The sequence below is a fragment of the Triturus cristatus genome, chromosome 6, assembly GCF_964204655.1.
Source record: "Triturus cristatus chromosome 6, aTriCri1.1, whole genome shotgun sequence".
NCBI classification, from domain to species: Eukaryota; Metazoa; Chordata; class Amphibia; order Caudata; family Salamandridae; genus Triturus; species Triturus cristatus.
The window spans coordinates 1631992243-1632006255 of record NC_140589.1 but is presented as its reverse complement, the minus strand read 5'-3'; the positions used below and the strand labels follow the sequence as shown (position 1 = coordinate 1632006255).

The 14013-nt window shown below is 41.6% G+C and overlaps 1 protein-coding gene across 2 annotated transcripts in view; it reads left to right on the top strand.

Annotated features, from left to right (window-relative positions):
• Positions 1-14013, top strand: part of PPM1B (protein phosphatase, Mg2+/Mn2+ dependent 1B) — a 201743-nt gene that overhangs the window by 60027 nt on the left and 127703 nt on the right. For both annotated transcript variants that reach the window (XM_085612779.1, XM_085612778.1), the window contains exon 2: positions 795-1654. In XM_085612779.1, the coding sequence (XP_085468905.1) occupies positions 809-1654 (846 nt within the window). In that variant the 5' untranslated portion in view covers positions 795-808. The remainder of the gene's footprint in view (positions 1-794; positions 1655-14013) is intronic.

Here is a 14013-nt window from a genome sequence, read left to right as displayed (position 1 = left end):
AACGGCGAGACCTATTGGCTATGCCAATCCTTGTTCAATAAGTTTTTGATTGCTTGTGACAGCCATACTATATCACCACACTAACTGTAAATTGGAAATAGAAAAAGGTGATAAAGCTGTCAATATATTGTCTTTTTTGATTAATTCTCAACAGGTGTGTTCTTTCTTTGAGTTCATTTTTGCTGAAGTGTTAAAGCAATTGTACCCGACAGAACCAACATTACTATATACACTGTTGGTGTTCTGTAGCAGCAATAATTTTGTTATTGGAAAGTAGTACATTGTTTTCTAATGGATGTTTAGACTTGGTTTGTAATTGTAAGATGCAGTTAAAATGAATATTGTCCATTGCTTTAACTGCTCTTTCAACACTTTTACTTGTTTCTGGTCTTGTAGTTACTTGGCAGAGGAGTCCAGTAGTGCATAATCAGCTGGTTCGAGAGTTGTTTTTTTAATTTAGTACACTATATGAAAACCTTTATGGGAAGGCTGCCATGCGTGAACTAGATGCTCATCAGCCATCTTGAAATGTTTTTTCCTAAAGCTTAAGAAAAACCATTACTAGATCGCGTTTGTGCAAGCTTGCGTACACTGTGGCCATGTGGGGAAAATAAGAATAGCAAAGATAATAGTCTGGCACTGGGTATGAAAGGTGAGACACATTGGCTCTGCCAGTACATGTTAATTGTTTATCTAAAGTTATCAATGGTGCTTAATGTTTGTGGTGTTAACTTTAGTTCTTCTTTGTGTTTGAAACTTTCATGCTAAACCAGAGTTCTAATTGTTTGTTTCAGATTTAATATTGAACATGGGGGCATTCCTGGACAAACCAAAAACTGAGAAACACAATGCCCATGGTGGAGGAAATGGTTTGCAGTATGGCCTCAGCAGTATGCAAGGGTGGAGAGTGGAAATGGAGGATGCTCACACTGCTGTTGTTGGTATTCCACATGGCCTGAAAGACTGGTCATTTTTTGCAGTATATGATGGTCATGCAGGGTCTCGAGTGGCAAATTATTGCTCTACGCATTTATTAGACCACATCACCGACAATGAAGATTTTAGGGCAGCACAAAAGCCTGGATCTACTCTTGAACCTTCTATTGAGAATGTCAAGAGTGGTATTAGAACTGGATTCCTAAAAATTGATGAGTACATGCGCAATTTTGCAGACCTCAGAAATGGCATGGACAGAAGTGGCTCTACAGCAGTTGCAGTTATGATTTCACCCGATCATATCTACTTCATCAATTGTGGGGATTCAAGGGCTGTTCTTTATAGGAATGGACAAGTCTGCTTTTCAACCCAGGATCATAAACCCTGCAATCCCAGGGAGAAGGAGAGAATCCAGAATGCTGGGGGCAGTGTAATGATTCAGCGTGTTAATGGCTCCTTAGCAGTTTCTCGAGCTTTGGGAGACTATGATTACAAGTGTGTTGATGGCAAGGGTCCCACCGAACAGCTTGTCTCTCCAGAACCTGAAGTTTATGAAATATTAAGGGCAGAAGAAGATGAATTTATAATATTGGCTTGTGATGGAATTTGGGATGTAATGAGCAACGAGGAGCTCTGTGAATTTGTCAAGTCCAGACTTGAAGTAAGTGATGACCTGGAGAAAGTGTGCAACTGGGTAGTGGACACCTGTTTACATAAGGTAAGACTCTATAAATATTATTCGTTTTTATGAATTGAAGAACGTATTGTGAACTTGTCCTCAATTCATCCTTGTAAATATGTATTATTTCTGTTGCACGGGATACTGCAGAGACTCCTGTAATCTGAAATGTTCTTGCTAACAGTTCAACTACCAGTCACATCCTCACACACAAGTAACTTCCAACAAAAACACACTTGGGTTGCCAAATGTGTACATACTAATGCCCACAAGGGAACTCTGATCAAAAGCTTGGCATTGGTCATAAGTAAGGCTCCTAGTTCATTACTTTTAAGAATACATACAGGCAGAAAACAGTATTTAGTATTTAAATATGGATACAAACAGATTTAGTTTTTTAGTTTCCTAGGTGATAGTCATCACTGCTAGGATAATGGCTCACATTGTCAGGTTACAAGTTCAGAGAAAAGAAGAAAGTTTGCAAATGAAGCTTAAAGAGCACAGATGTGCACATTTGTATGTACTACAGCTCATGTTTTCTTGATTGTGTTGATCTAGCGAGGGTGCTTGCAACAAAAAAAGTCATTCATATATTGGTGTACATTTATCAATTAGATAGATGTGAATACTAGTTTGCAGCTTTGTTTTTTGCAATCCCCAACTCAAATGTGGATAAACCCACATGAAATGAGTGAAAATAAATATGGATAAATTGACTGAAATAACAAACTAATATCACAAATTTAGCACAGGTCTTGGTTCCCTAATAGCCAGTAGTATGATTTTATCAATGTTTTTCATATTTGTATTGACATCGCATTGGCACTCAAATTCCCTTTCTGTCGTACTTTACAAAGTAATTTATTTGAAATAATTGTGTGTCAAGAAATGAATGACTATGGATTGCAAGTGAAATGTCTCATTTACACTAGTATGAATACCCGAACATACATCTGGATACTATTCCTGTGCCAGGAATCTGCTACCTCGCCTGGGACTATGACGTCAACTGCACTTTGTCTCAAGCCTGTATTCGCTCCACAATACAGACATCTACCAGAGAACAAGTGCCATGTGAGGAGTCCTTTGTGCTACATGTTTGGCTCTTTATAAAACAACTCAAACAAACTGATACATTTCAGAGTATTCTGACAGTTGTGAGAATTACACTTTGTAGGATTGTTGTGGTTGACCCAGTTTGTCAAATGTATGTGGCTGGATGGAAGCTGGTTGGGCAATTAGTTCTTGGTTCCTCAAGCAGTATTTCTGTCCACCCAAGATCCACTTAACCTCTCTGGGCTTTTATTTTTTCAAGTATTATTGCTCCTTTAGTTACTATGTAGCTGAAACTCCATGGTGCTTAAACATTGTTCTGGTGTGGAATCTGTTGTCCTTTCCACCTGCCCCTTTGGTAGAACATCTTTTTCCTTCCATTTCTGCATCAAACATTTTGTAAAACTGAAATTGAAGATATCTCAAAGGTGCAGTTCTTCTTCCTGCAGTATAACGAAAATAAAAATACTTCAGTGGCAGATTGGGGGGTGGTATTGAGCTTAAAACAGTTATCAGAATATCATTATTGAAGAAGTGAATTGCTAGTATTCTGAAGCTTACTTTGTTCTCTTTAGGTAGGATAATTCATGCACGCTTGTAAGATTTTCAGTGTTGGCTGAAGCGTTTTATTCTAAGAGTTTGGGTACAATTAAGTGTGGATGATCTATTTCGCTTCGCCAGCGGAATTTGCGGAATTTTGGGTACTCGGAGTTAAGCCTGTAACATGGAGTTTTGGCCAAATTCTGCCAACCACCGCATGGCTCAAACCGTAAGTTGGCAAGCGTGATTTGGTGCCCCCTAGTGCGATTTCTCAGTCACTCAGCAAGATTTCTCCAACGCAGGCAGCTGCAACCGTTTGCAGTCAAAAAGCTGCAGATCAAGTAGAATATCTACTCTAGCAACAGCAAAATCAACTGGAGAAGCTGTGCCCTCTGGCGCGCTGCATGGCACCGAGAAAAATCACTGCAGGATGAGTTTCTAGTGTTAAATCGCAGCACTAAGTGCCGATTTCCACCCGTTCACGGAATCTCGCTGAGATTTATTTTTATTGAGCTCTGTGGAGTGAAATTGCCAGAGTTCCACCCAGGTCTAGTACAAATCAGTAGAGGTAGGTTTTAAGCAGCATTTGGTTGCTCATATTGCAGACTGGTAGATTAGCCTTGTCCCATTACGGCTATTTAAATCTGTCCCCATAAATGATAGCGTTCCATGGTTACTTTGAGGGGAAGCTGCATCATGCCCCTTTCCAAATTTGAATGTACATGCTTGTGGTTTATGATTTTACATAAAACTGACAGTCGCATATGATACAAATTTGGCTTGGAGTAGAAGTAGCACATAAGGATTTCATTTATTTATTTGCACTTTATTTAGGAATTTGAAGTTTTTTTTTCAATATAAATTGAAATCTGATCTGGATACAATTGTGTGCACAAAACTGACCGGTGGTTTATGGAGCACTTACCTATAAAACTGAAATACATAATATCTATATCAATGTTTCTCTAGCAGATTGTGTCTTAGTGGTGCGTGCAAGGAAAGAAATGAATGTGCAAGTCAAAAGTCTTAGGGCAGAACATTTCAGAATTTTGAAAAGTAATCTAGAGATATTTGGAACTATTACAGGCTTAACTTCTATTTGGTTTTCCAGAAGTATACTTGCTTGCTCATTGTTTTGCAAGGATTATGAGTTTGAGTAGGTGAGATAATTGGCTGAGAATTAAAACTTTAAAAACAATGTAGCTAACTTTGGCTGATATTCTTGCTTCCAAAGGTAGCTAGTGAATTTAGGTTTTTAAATCGGTTGAGTCTCAGCTGGCTTACAGTACTTCTCAATATTTTGCCAGTATATTCTCGCAAGTTCGTTATTGTTGTTGAATTGGATGGATCTAACGTTGGAACAGGAGTATGAGATTCCTTGCAATTAGGATTGCTGAAGCAACGGGGTGTTTTAACTCCTTCGTGTACAAGAACGAGTTCATGTAGAATGAAGCAATCTGTTTTTTCTAGGTATGTGAACACGCCCCCTGCTGTGTGACTAAGTAACATCTGCATACTGTTTAACCCCTGCGGCGCAGATTACCGCGCTGTGCTAAAGGTTCTATTGCGTGGGCGGGGCCATGGCGGAGCGGTTCCGTCATACGCACAGTGCAACCAATGCGCATGACGGAACAGCTCCGTCATGCGCATCGAAGGAGCTAATAGTTATTCTGTTTCCTTGTGTGATCAGTGTCTTAAGCAGCATCACATACTGAAAGCAGTGATTGAACGTTGACCTCCTGAGGTATGCAGTGAATCAGCAGAAAGTTCTGTGATCTCTGTATGTATTGGACCTTCTTTCAAGGAGGCGGAAGTCTTTTCACTTCAGCCAGCTAATTATATGTTGCTTTAAGATCTTAACTGTGATTTGGATTGTCTGTATTTGCAAATGCTGATGAAACTAAGTAGGACTAAGAGGCAGGTGTCCGAACTATTGATACTAGGCACCCACCTTCCAGAATTTGCAAGATGGCTGTTGCTGAATTAGGATTTATCAAACCGCTTCAGTGGTAGCTGCATCGAGGTTTGTGTTGGAAGATGTGCTACTGCTATAGGAAGTAACATAGTAGCATAAAATCATAAATATTCCATGAACACATTTCACACCTGTACCGGATAAAGAGGAGTTACATTTTTTTTTTTTTATATGCTTTAAAGTTTTGCCATTCAGCATTGCATAATAGCCAAGATACCTTACTAGTTTTTGCAGTCTAAACTTACTTTAGCTTGGGACCTTATCTTAACGCTGGCCAGTGAAAGGCTCCCCTTCATGGTAAATAAGATGCAAGTGCAGCATCATCTTTAGCTCCTCTAGAGTTTGCAATCTCTAAAATACATAATCGTGACCAAGTAAGAAATGTATGTTAAGATGGCTACATTGCCCCTCACATGGACAAAGCATTTGCTCCTTAAACTTGTTAAGCTACTGTGCTCATCAAAATTACTAACCTATGAAAAATAGCTTTCAGAGCCCATGTCCATTCTTGGAGATAAATGTATTCTGAGTTAAGTCATCTGAATTTGGAGAGAGCAACTAATCACCCGAAAGGGTACCCAGGTGCGCAATCCTAAATGTGAATGACATGCCAACCAACCAATGGATGAAGAAGGTTGACTGAAAGCCTCGAAGTATGTATGTATACATGTAGTTTTTAGGTCGAGGACCGTCCGGTCTGCCGAAGCCAGAACCGGAAGTCGGAGATTTAATGTTTCTGAGAGTGGCTCCTTAGCCCGCCTCTTTTTGCCTCTCCTCCATTGGCTGGCTTCCTAAACGGAGGCCAGCCATTGGAGGAGAGAGGCGTCCCTCCAAATAGGCTCCGTCTTTTTCAGATTCGGGGGCGTGTTTCGTGCTGTTCTTTCCACTTTTTAGCAACGCCCTTTTTTTTAGGTGTGTTTTTCTCTCCTCCTGCCAATGTCAAGAGGAGAGAAAAAGAAACACGCCCCCGAATCTGAAAACGCCACCGCGTTTCTCCGAGGCATTTCTGCTTTGCCTCGGAGAAAGGCAGTGGTGTGCTTGCCTTTTGCTCTGCCTTTGTTCCTGTATGTTCCTTCAATAAATAAAGGTATTATACTGTAAAAGACTATGGATATCCTGCCCATCACAACAGTAGACCTATTTTCCGTATTGACTGAGAACATATTAGTCAGTCACTTAGCAGGGCGAGGTAGTCTAACTTTTTGTGTGCTTAAGTCAGAATGAACATTATGAACACTACCGTCTTGACATGCGACCAAACTCTATCGTCTGAAAACATGTTCCTCCTAACAAGGTATTTCTTCTTTTTAGCTCTTCCAGGCTTTAGCCACTCAGGTTCACTCTTTCAGCCAGCAATAAATCTCACAAATAAAGTCTGCTTGCAATTTACGGGCCACGCCGTGCCAGAATCAATTGCCGTAAATTCACCAACTCAAAGCATCAATACTTACCTACCGTCTCGCGACGGAGGATCTTCCATAAAAAGATCCGATATCTCCGCTTTGCTTTGTCGACTCAAAAGTACTTAACCAATTGAAGGCAGAGGAAGCCAATCACAAAGCTCGCTCGTATTGAGTGACCGGCAATGGGCAGTAGTGGAACGGGCAGCATATCTGCACCGCCCCATGAAGCCAGCAATTGGTTCAAAGAGAAAGATACGGACTCATTGAAGACGGCCCACTTTCCCAGTAAGAGTACCGCCCCCTCCGACAGGAAGTGACCTCTAAGTCGCTGGTGCACGAGGGAACCATTCCAGGCTGCGTGCGCTGCCGGTAGTGCAGAAGGGGTTCTCTGATAGGCTGACATCGGGGAAGTCAAACCTCTGGCAGGTTTTAGGGTGGGGCGTTCAGTCTTATGAAGCTCCGTGTATCTTGATGCCTTATTTCCCTGTAAGCGCATGTGCATGATGATATGCATGCGCACTAAAATATTCTCTTTAAAACCTGTTTTTCACAACTCCCCAGTCGCTCGGCAGCGGAAGGTTAGCAAATAACTTCAGCATTCGATAGCTCTGTTTTGATGCTGGGAAGCTGAGAGGCCAGACATGTATGTCTGGGGGATACACTTTGTATATGTGTGGCTCTGTGTGGGTGGTTCTGTATGTGTGTGGGGTTGGCTCTCACTACGTCACTCTTTCTCCCTAACTCTCTCTCTCCCTAACTCTCTCTCACTACCTCACTATCTCTCACTATACTACACTCTCTCTCACTAACTCTCTACCTCACTCTCTAACTCACTACTCAACTCTTTCTCACAGCAACACAATATCACTACCACAGTAACTATCTCTCACTCTAACACACTACTTAGAAACTTCACTCTCTCTCGATCTCACTACCTCACTCTCTATCACTACGTCACTATCTATTTCTATCTCACTCTCACTATCTCACTATCACAACACACTCTCTCAAAACTTCACTACATCACTCTCACTACCTCGCAAATTCACTCTCTCTTTCTAACTCACTAATTCACTCTATCTCACTACCTCTCTCTCTCAAATACACTAAGTCACTTACACTCACTCTTTCACTACATCACTCTCTGTTTCTATCTTAATACCTCACAACATCCCTCACTACCTCACTCTCTCTTTCACTACCTCAATCTTTCGCTATCTCACAACATCACTCACTGTTTCTATCTCACTACGTCAGAAAATACCTCACTCACTAACTCCCTCTTTCACTACCTCACTCTCTTTCAATACCTCACTCTCTCTCTATCTCACTACCTCACTCTCTCTCTGCTAATGCAATAGGTATCACATATGCAAAAAAATAACTAATGCCAATAGAAATGACAATGCCATTTATTTAGGGATACAAAAATGATTTAAAAAAATGAGTAATACCAATAGCTCTACCTATAATATTGCCGAGACCATTGCATTGTAAATGCTTGTTTATTACAAAGTCTGAGCTATCGCTAGACCTGCAAATTGAAACATCAGTTTGCAAATTACAACAGAGGGGCATGTGCTGAAAACCAGGACACTGGTGAAAGGCAGCACGGGACAACTCCGAGATATTGCTGGATTGATACTTTTCATATGCGCCTGCTGCATCTCTGTTGCAAATTGCAACTCTGCAAATAGATATTGTTGAACTCAAGGGAGCCGTGGAGGGGGTGGGAGGGCCACACCACGGAAACCATGAAATTCTACGGAGGAGACCCCACTTAAACTCGGTGGCCACAGCCCTTGCACTAATGCTCTGAGCTACTTTACCAGCAGTAGGATCCTGTGATCACAGCCCGCAGGGCACCTCCACTAAAGTCCCAGGCTCCCACTGCTTTCTCGGTTGATTTGGAGCGGGTTAGTGCTTTTTATTAGTCTGTTTCATTGCCAGCAATTTTTTTTTGTAGTTTTGAAATCAATGAGTGGAGTTACGAGAATAGATTACTTGTCATTCATGGAATAGGAGCAGAATTAATGTTTTCATATAGTCCATCCCCATTTGATGCTAGTGAGATACATTTTGCACGATCAACTTATAGTACCAAGTGCTTAAAGTGTATGACTAACTTTTATGGCACACCTAAATGCAGCAAACAGTGCCTGGACAGATCATGTGTACCTCTGAGTTATCAGTTGTTGCCATTGCATATCTTGAAGATCAGGCACAGGTTTCTAAAAGCATTCACACTTTTTATAAAGGAGTATCCAGTACCTTCGTAATCTTCCTTCATAATCTGACATTTCACTGACTTCTTTTTTCATGGCTTCTAATTCTGCATTATCTGCTCAAAGGCTGGACAAGGTCTTGTCCGCTTCATTGTCTAATTCTTGACTGATTCCATTATTCTTGCCTGACAGCCTTTGATGGGAATGGAAACAAGAGTAGGCTGTCTCTTGCCTTATACCTCTAAGCAAATACAAATAGACTTATAACGTAAATGAGGAATTAATTCCATCTGTACTGCATTCTGCAAGTTCAGATACTGTCTCCCACATTTTGGACAGTATTATAACGTGTATCTTTTTACTTGGTCAGTGGTTCTGCTCAAGTCTTTATACTCAATGTTTTGTAATGTACGAGGTATTGATCTATCAAAAGAGAAAATTGGCAACCTCATTAAGGCATCACAATTTTTGACATGAACCGCACTGTATGTCCTGCAAGACATAATTTTTACCTTCTCACTCCTGTATCCTGTTCATAAGTACCCACATAATTCCATAGAAGAATTTATCATTAAAATGAATTGGTAGAATACAGTGGGACTGTTTAATCTTCTTGTAGTAACTGGGAGTGATAATAGATTTATACGATGAAAGTGGCAGGTCACAATTTGGTTATCATAAGAACTCTGTTAAGCAGTCAGATGAAATGACCTATTCTTGGGGACACTGTCCGGAATGAGAGATCTAGGTGCTGGGCTTGATTTGATGGCTGACACAGCCTCATTAAGTGAAGGGATGAGGCCACAATTGAGATCAGCATACCATGATTGGACGTGTACAAACCTTTGGTAACCCAGGACTTTTGGCTTCTTAGAAAGAAAAACAAGCATTTGCAATGCAATAGGTCTCGCATTTGTAAAAGTCTGAGCTATTGGCATTGCTACAAATAATGCAACGCCAATAGTGCAAACATTTAGTAATGTGAGACCTATTGCTTTGCAAATGTTTTTTTTTTTTCTCCCCTCGCAGTTTTTATACAGCGCAGACTTGACCCGAAGGTATGAGAGCGCTATGGAGTGGGCTGGCAGTTAACGGCAGCCTCCAGTTAAACCTAATAAATTGTAAAACAACCCCCTTTTTAATAATAAATAAAAGCCAGAAAACTGAGGAAAGAAGGAAGCAACAGACCTTTGAAAGAGTGGGGGAGTGAACACTTGGGGGGAGAGAGGAGCAATGGGGAGCGGACACAGGAGTAACAGAGGAGAAAGACATTTTAACTAAATGAACAAGCAGCACATAGGACACTGAGGGGGTCGGGGCGGCAATGGAAGAAGCATCCAAGGAGATTTACCTCATTAGCACAGTGCCAGTTTCCCACAACGTCTGTGCAAGGGGGCACGGGGGCATATTTACCATGTGAAACAGGCTCATGGTAACTAAATATTTTTGAACAAAGTTAATTAACTCGACCTAAATAAAAAAAAAAAAATACCTGTTATGCATGCAAAAGTCTTCAGTGTTTACTTTCTAGTTTATTCACTTTGTGACCGCCCCTCGGGGAGGCTCACCGATCCTTCCTCTTCGATATGAAAGTGGTGAAGGAGGGTGTTGGTCAGCTGCAGGAGTACTGGCTGAAACCGGAGGAGAGGCAATGCTGTGCGTGTGAGGGCTGCCACAGTATGGTAAACAATGTAAACGCCATGAAGTGGAAACTGCGTATGTACAATAAATTACCTAGGTGCCTCAAAGAAGATCTCAAACTGGCAGTGGGAGTTGAAACTCAAGCGGCATGGGATGACGTCCATCGAGCTTTGAAACGAGTTCCCACTCAACCGTAACTGCAGTTTTTCCTCCCTCCTCAACTACTAACCGCAGTCCCAAGGAAGGGGGTCTGTACTTATGCTGGGATTTATATAACTTTAGGTACCCCCGTCACTCACCTTGCTCCCAATCAACTCAGCCTTTAAGAGGGAGCACGGCCCCGATCTCACCCTGCAGCATAGTTCACCCGAGACGTGTCTGTTTCACCAGCCTCGTGCAGAACTGCAAAACCAGCGTGCGACCGCGGCCACGTTTCAACACTTCCTCCAGTCTCGCGCCTGACTGAAAGCCCTAGACAGCTGCGCAGTGAAAGCTATCGCGAAAGCGATCGCTATTGTAAAAAAAAAAAAAAACCACGCCCGTGAGTTGTGTGTATGTGTGCGCGCGCGCGCCACAGCGGAACATGTGCTTTCAATTATCGCGTCCGTGTCTGGACACGATAACTGAAACCACATGGCCTTTGGTACGTGTAATAGACACCAATAGGCCATGGGCGGAGCAATGCACCCGCCTTTGGCCAAGTGCGTGCTGTCTTTAATAGAAAGACGCACGCAGAGGCCAATAGCGAGCCACAAAAGGAAAAGCACGAGCGTGTGCGATTCCTGGCTCGATTTCTGAACTCCGCACAAGAGGTCTCTCGCTGCGCGAGCAGTGCTTTGCACTGCAGCACGAGGCCAAAAAAGGTAGCCAATTAAGTAGCATTAGAACTCCCGACTACCTCTTACCAACGTTTTTTACATTCCCGATAGAGACAAGCTCTCGTTAAATCTTCACACTCTCTTATATCTGAAATAACTTTATTCTCATGGTTGTGGAATTTGTCAATCTCTACTTGAACAAGGGGATGAGATGCTTCAGAAACCTACGTACCGGGTAAACACATGTACTGTATAGTGCCAAGCAGTGAGGTGACCTATCAATACAATGTTCTCATTAAATCGTATAAGTTGTAAGACTGGCTTCTCCGTTAAGCCAGTGTTCATATTTAAGTAAGGGGTTGATTTAGAACAAGGGTCGGATTATGTTAACATTTTGATTATTTTAAGCATTTAAATATTCATAGACTCCAGGGGCTCTGCTTGGGAGTAGGATCTGTTTAGGTCAGCTTTCTGACCACTACAGGGCTCCAAAATGCAAGCATGTTCATTCTGCCAGAATTTGGATTCTTGCAGAGTTCAGGCTATTACTTTGTCCAAATAGTATCAATGCTTTCTTACTTTAGTTTTTGATAAAGTGTCTTACAAATGTTTCTGGCAAATTTACTTGTAATCATTTGCTTGTGTTTAAAAAAAAAAAAAAAAAAAATTAAAACAAGTGTTCATATCTAGATTTCCAACCAAGTATCAGTTTGGCCGCTTAATCTGACCTGATCTACTTGACAACCTTATTTAATTCTTGGGCACATCACTTCATCTCTCCATTACTCCGTACCCATCGTTGCCATTATTGTGAGCACAGGCTTGGCATTATATCAAGGACAGGACACTTAGATTTTATTAAGAGATGAACTCTGCAAAGACAGTCAAAATGTTAAGGACCTAAGTTCTCAAAGATATCTAGATGTGCAAGTTTGGCATACATGCATACGAAATGTACTCATGGGGGCTAGAAGCAGGCGGTAGGTGGTTGTTTCCAGGCTAGAATGCCTTGCAAGTTTTGTGAAATACTCAAAAAGCTACATGTTTAGGGTATTTACCTACTCTTCAGTCCATTTCTGTGCTGGAAAAGGCCATTCATTTACTCCTGACAAGCATAGGAGTAACCCTTTACTCGAAGTCTAAAAGGACCTGACCTTCTCCAAAAACAAAAGTGGGGGTGGGGCGTGTGTATCAAAGAACCTCTCCATATGGGGAGGGGTGAGCGGTAGGGAGAGACCAGTAAATTTGGCCTTAATTAGTAGATCTTCATGTGATCAAATGTACGTCTCTCCAGTATCCATGGAAAGCTGCAACTGTTTTGTAAACTCTTGAATTCCTTAGTTGTAAACCTACACCCTTGCAAGGTTACAGATCTGTGGGTTGATTTTGTGAATTTCTGGCATCACCAATTTATTTCTTTTTGTTTTGTACTTAAGAGCACAGCTATTGCAGCATTCTTACCAGTGCTTTAAAATACATGAAGTGGGCTTAGGCTCCAACCAGTGGTGTATTTCTCTAACCTCATGCTAATGGCTGTTTGATATATCACGGTCTGCTATGGGGTGTGTGCTTTGCAAGGTATAAAGGTATGTTTTACATATCAAAAGTACACTGAATCCTCACACGTTTTTTTTTATTTAAATTTTTTTTTTTTTTAAGGGTTTGCCTACACTTGCACCGTGCTTATGAAAGCTCATCTAGCGGAAAAAGAACATTATTAACGGGGCCATTGAGCTTGCCCATTACTCATTTTACTTGGCTCCCAGGTCACTAGTTTCCTTTCTTCCTGTTGGCCAGAATCTCCCCCTGCCTCCAGCTTCCTGCACAGCTTCACATCTTTATCCTTGCCGTGGAGCTTGGCCCAAGTACTGCTTCCAGCAGCCAGTGTCCTTCTATTGTCCGCACACTTGTAGTATTAATTTTTTTTTACTTTCCAGTGTCTCTGCTTGCCTCTTCACCCATCCTGCCGCTAGTTGCTTCCCTCCTACCTCCATCATAGCTTGTTGTATCGAGAGCAAAGTCGACCAAAAGGACTTGGTTCGCAGTACGTGAGTGCCAGTTACATTACATAAGGGCACATTATTTTTACAGGCACGGGGTGATTAAGTGGTTTACCCAGAATCGTGAGATGTTGAGCTGCCACTGAGACTATGGCCTGGTTCCCAGGCTCCAAAGTCAGCAGCTCTGGCCTTAATGCCACAGCCTCTTAATGCTCAGTGTTTCAACTAACTACACTTTGACATGCTGCTAACTGCAATGGGCATTTGTTAAAGAAACTAAACTGCATATTAAATATAGGGAAAATAACAATTATAACTTGTGTACGTGCATAGCTTAAAGTACAAAAAAAAAACACAGTATGCCGCGGTTTGGCCACACCAGATCACTTTTTTTTTTTTTTTTTTTAACAATCTATGTAGCACAGCTCACACCACTGTGCAAATTTATTTTAAACAAATGACCATGCCAATAGATTGTATTGTAATTGCATTTGTATGGCGCTTACTACCCCTGATGAGACGTCAAAGCACTTTTTCGACCAGTAGCGCGCTACTCCGGGACCCGTAGATGATTAGTGTTGAATTAGTATAGTGAAACATACATTTTAAGTGGTGTATAGGTTAGTCAGTTATTTGGATTCGGAAGGATGGAAGAGAAAAAAAGGTTTGTATTTATATAGCGCTTGTTACCCGTGATGGGGGTGTTGAAGCACGCTACTCTGGAAACCCATAAAGGATTAGTG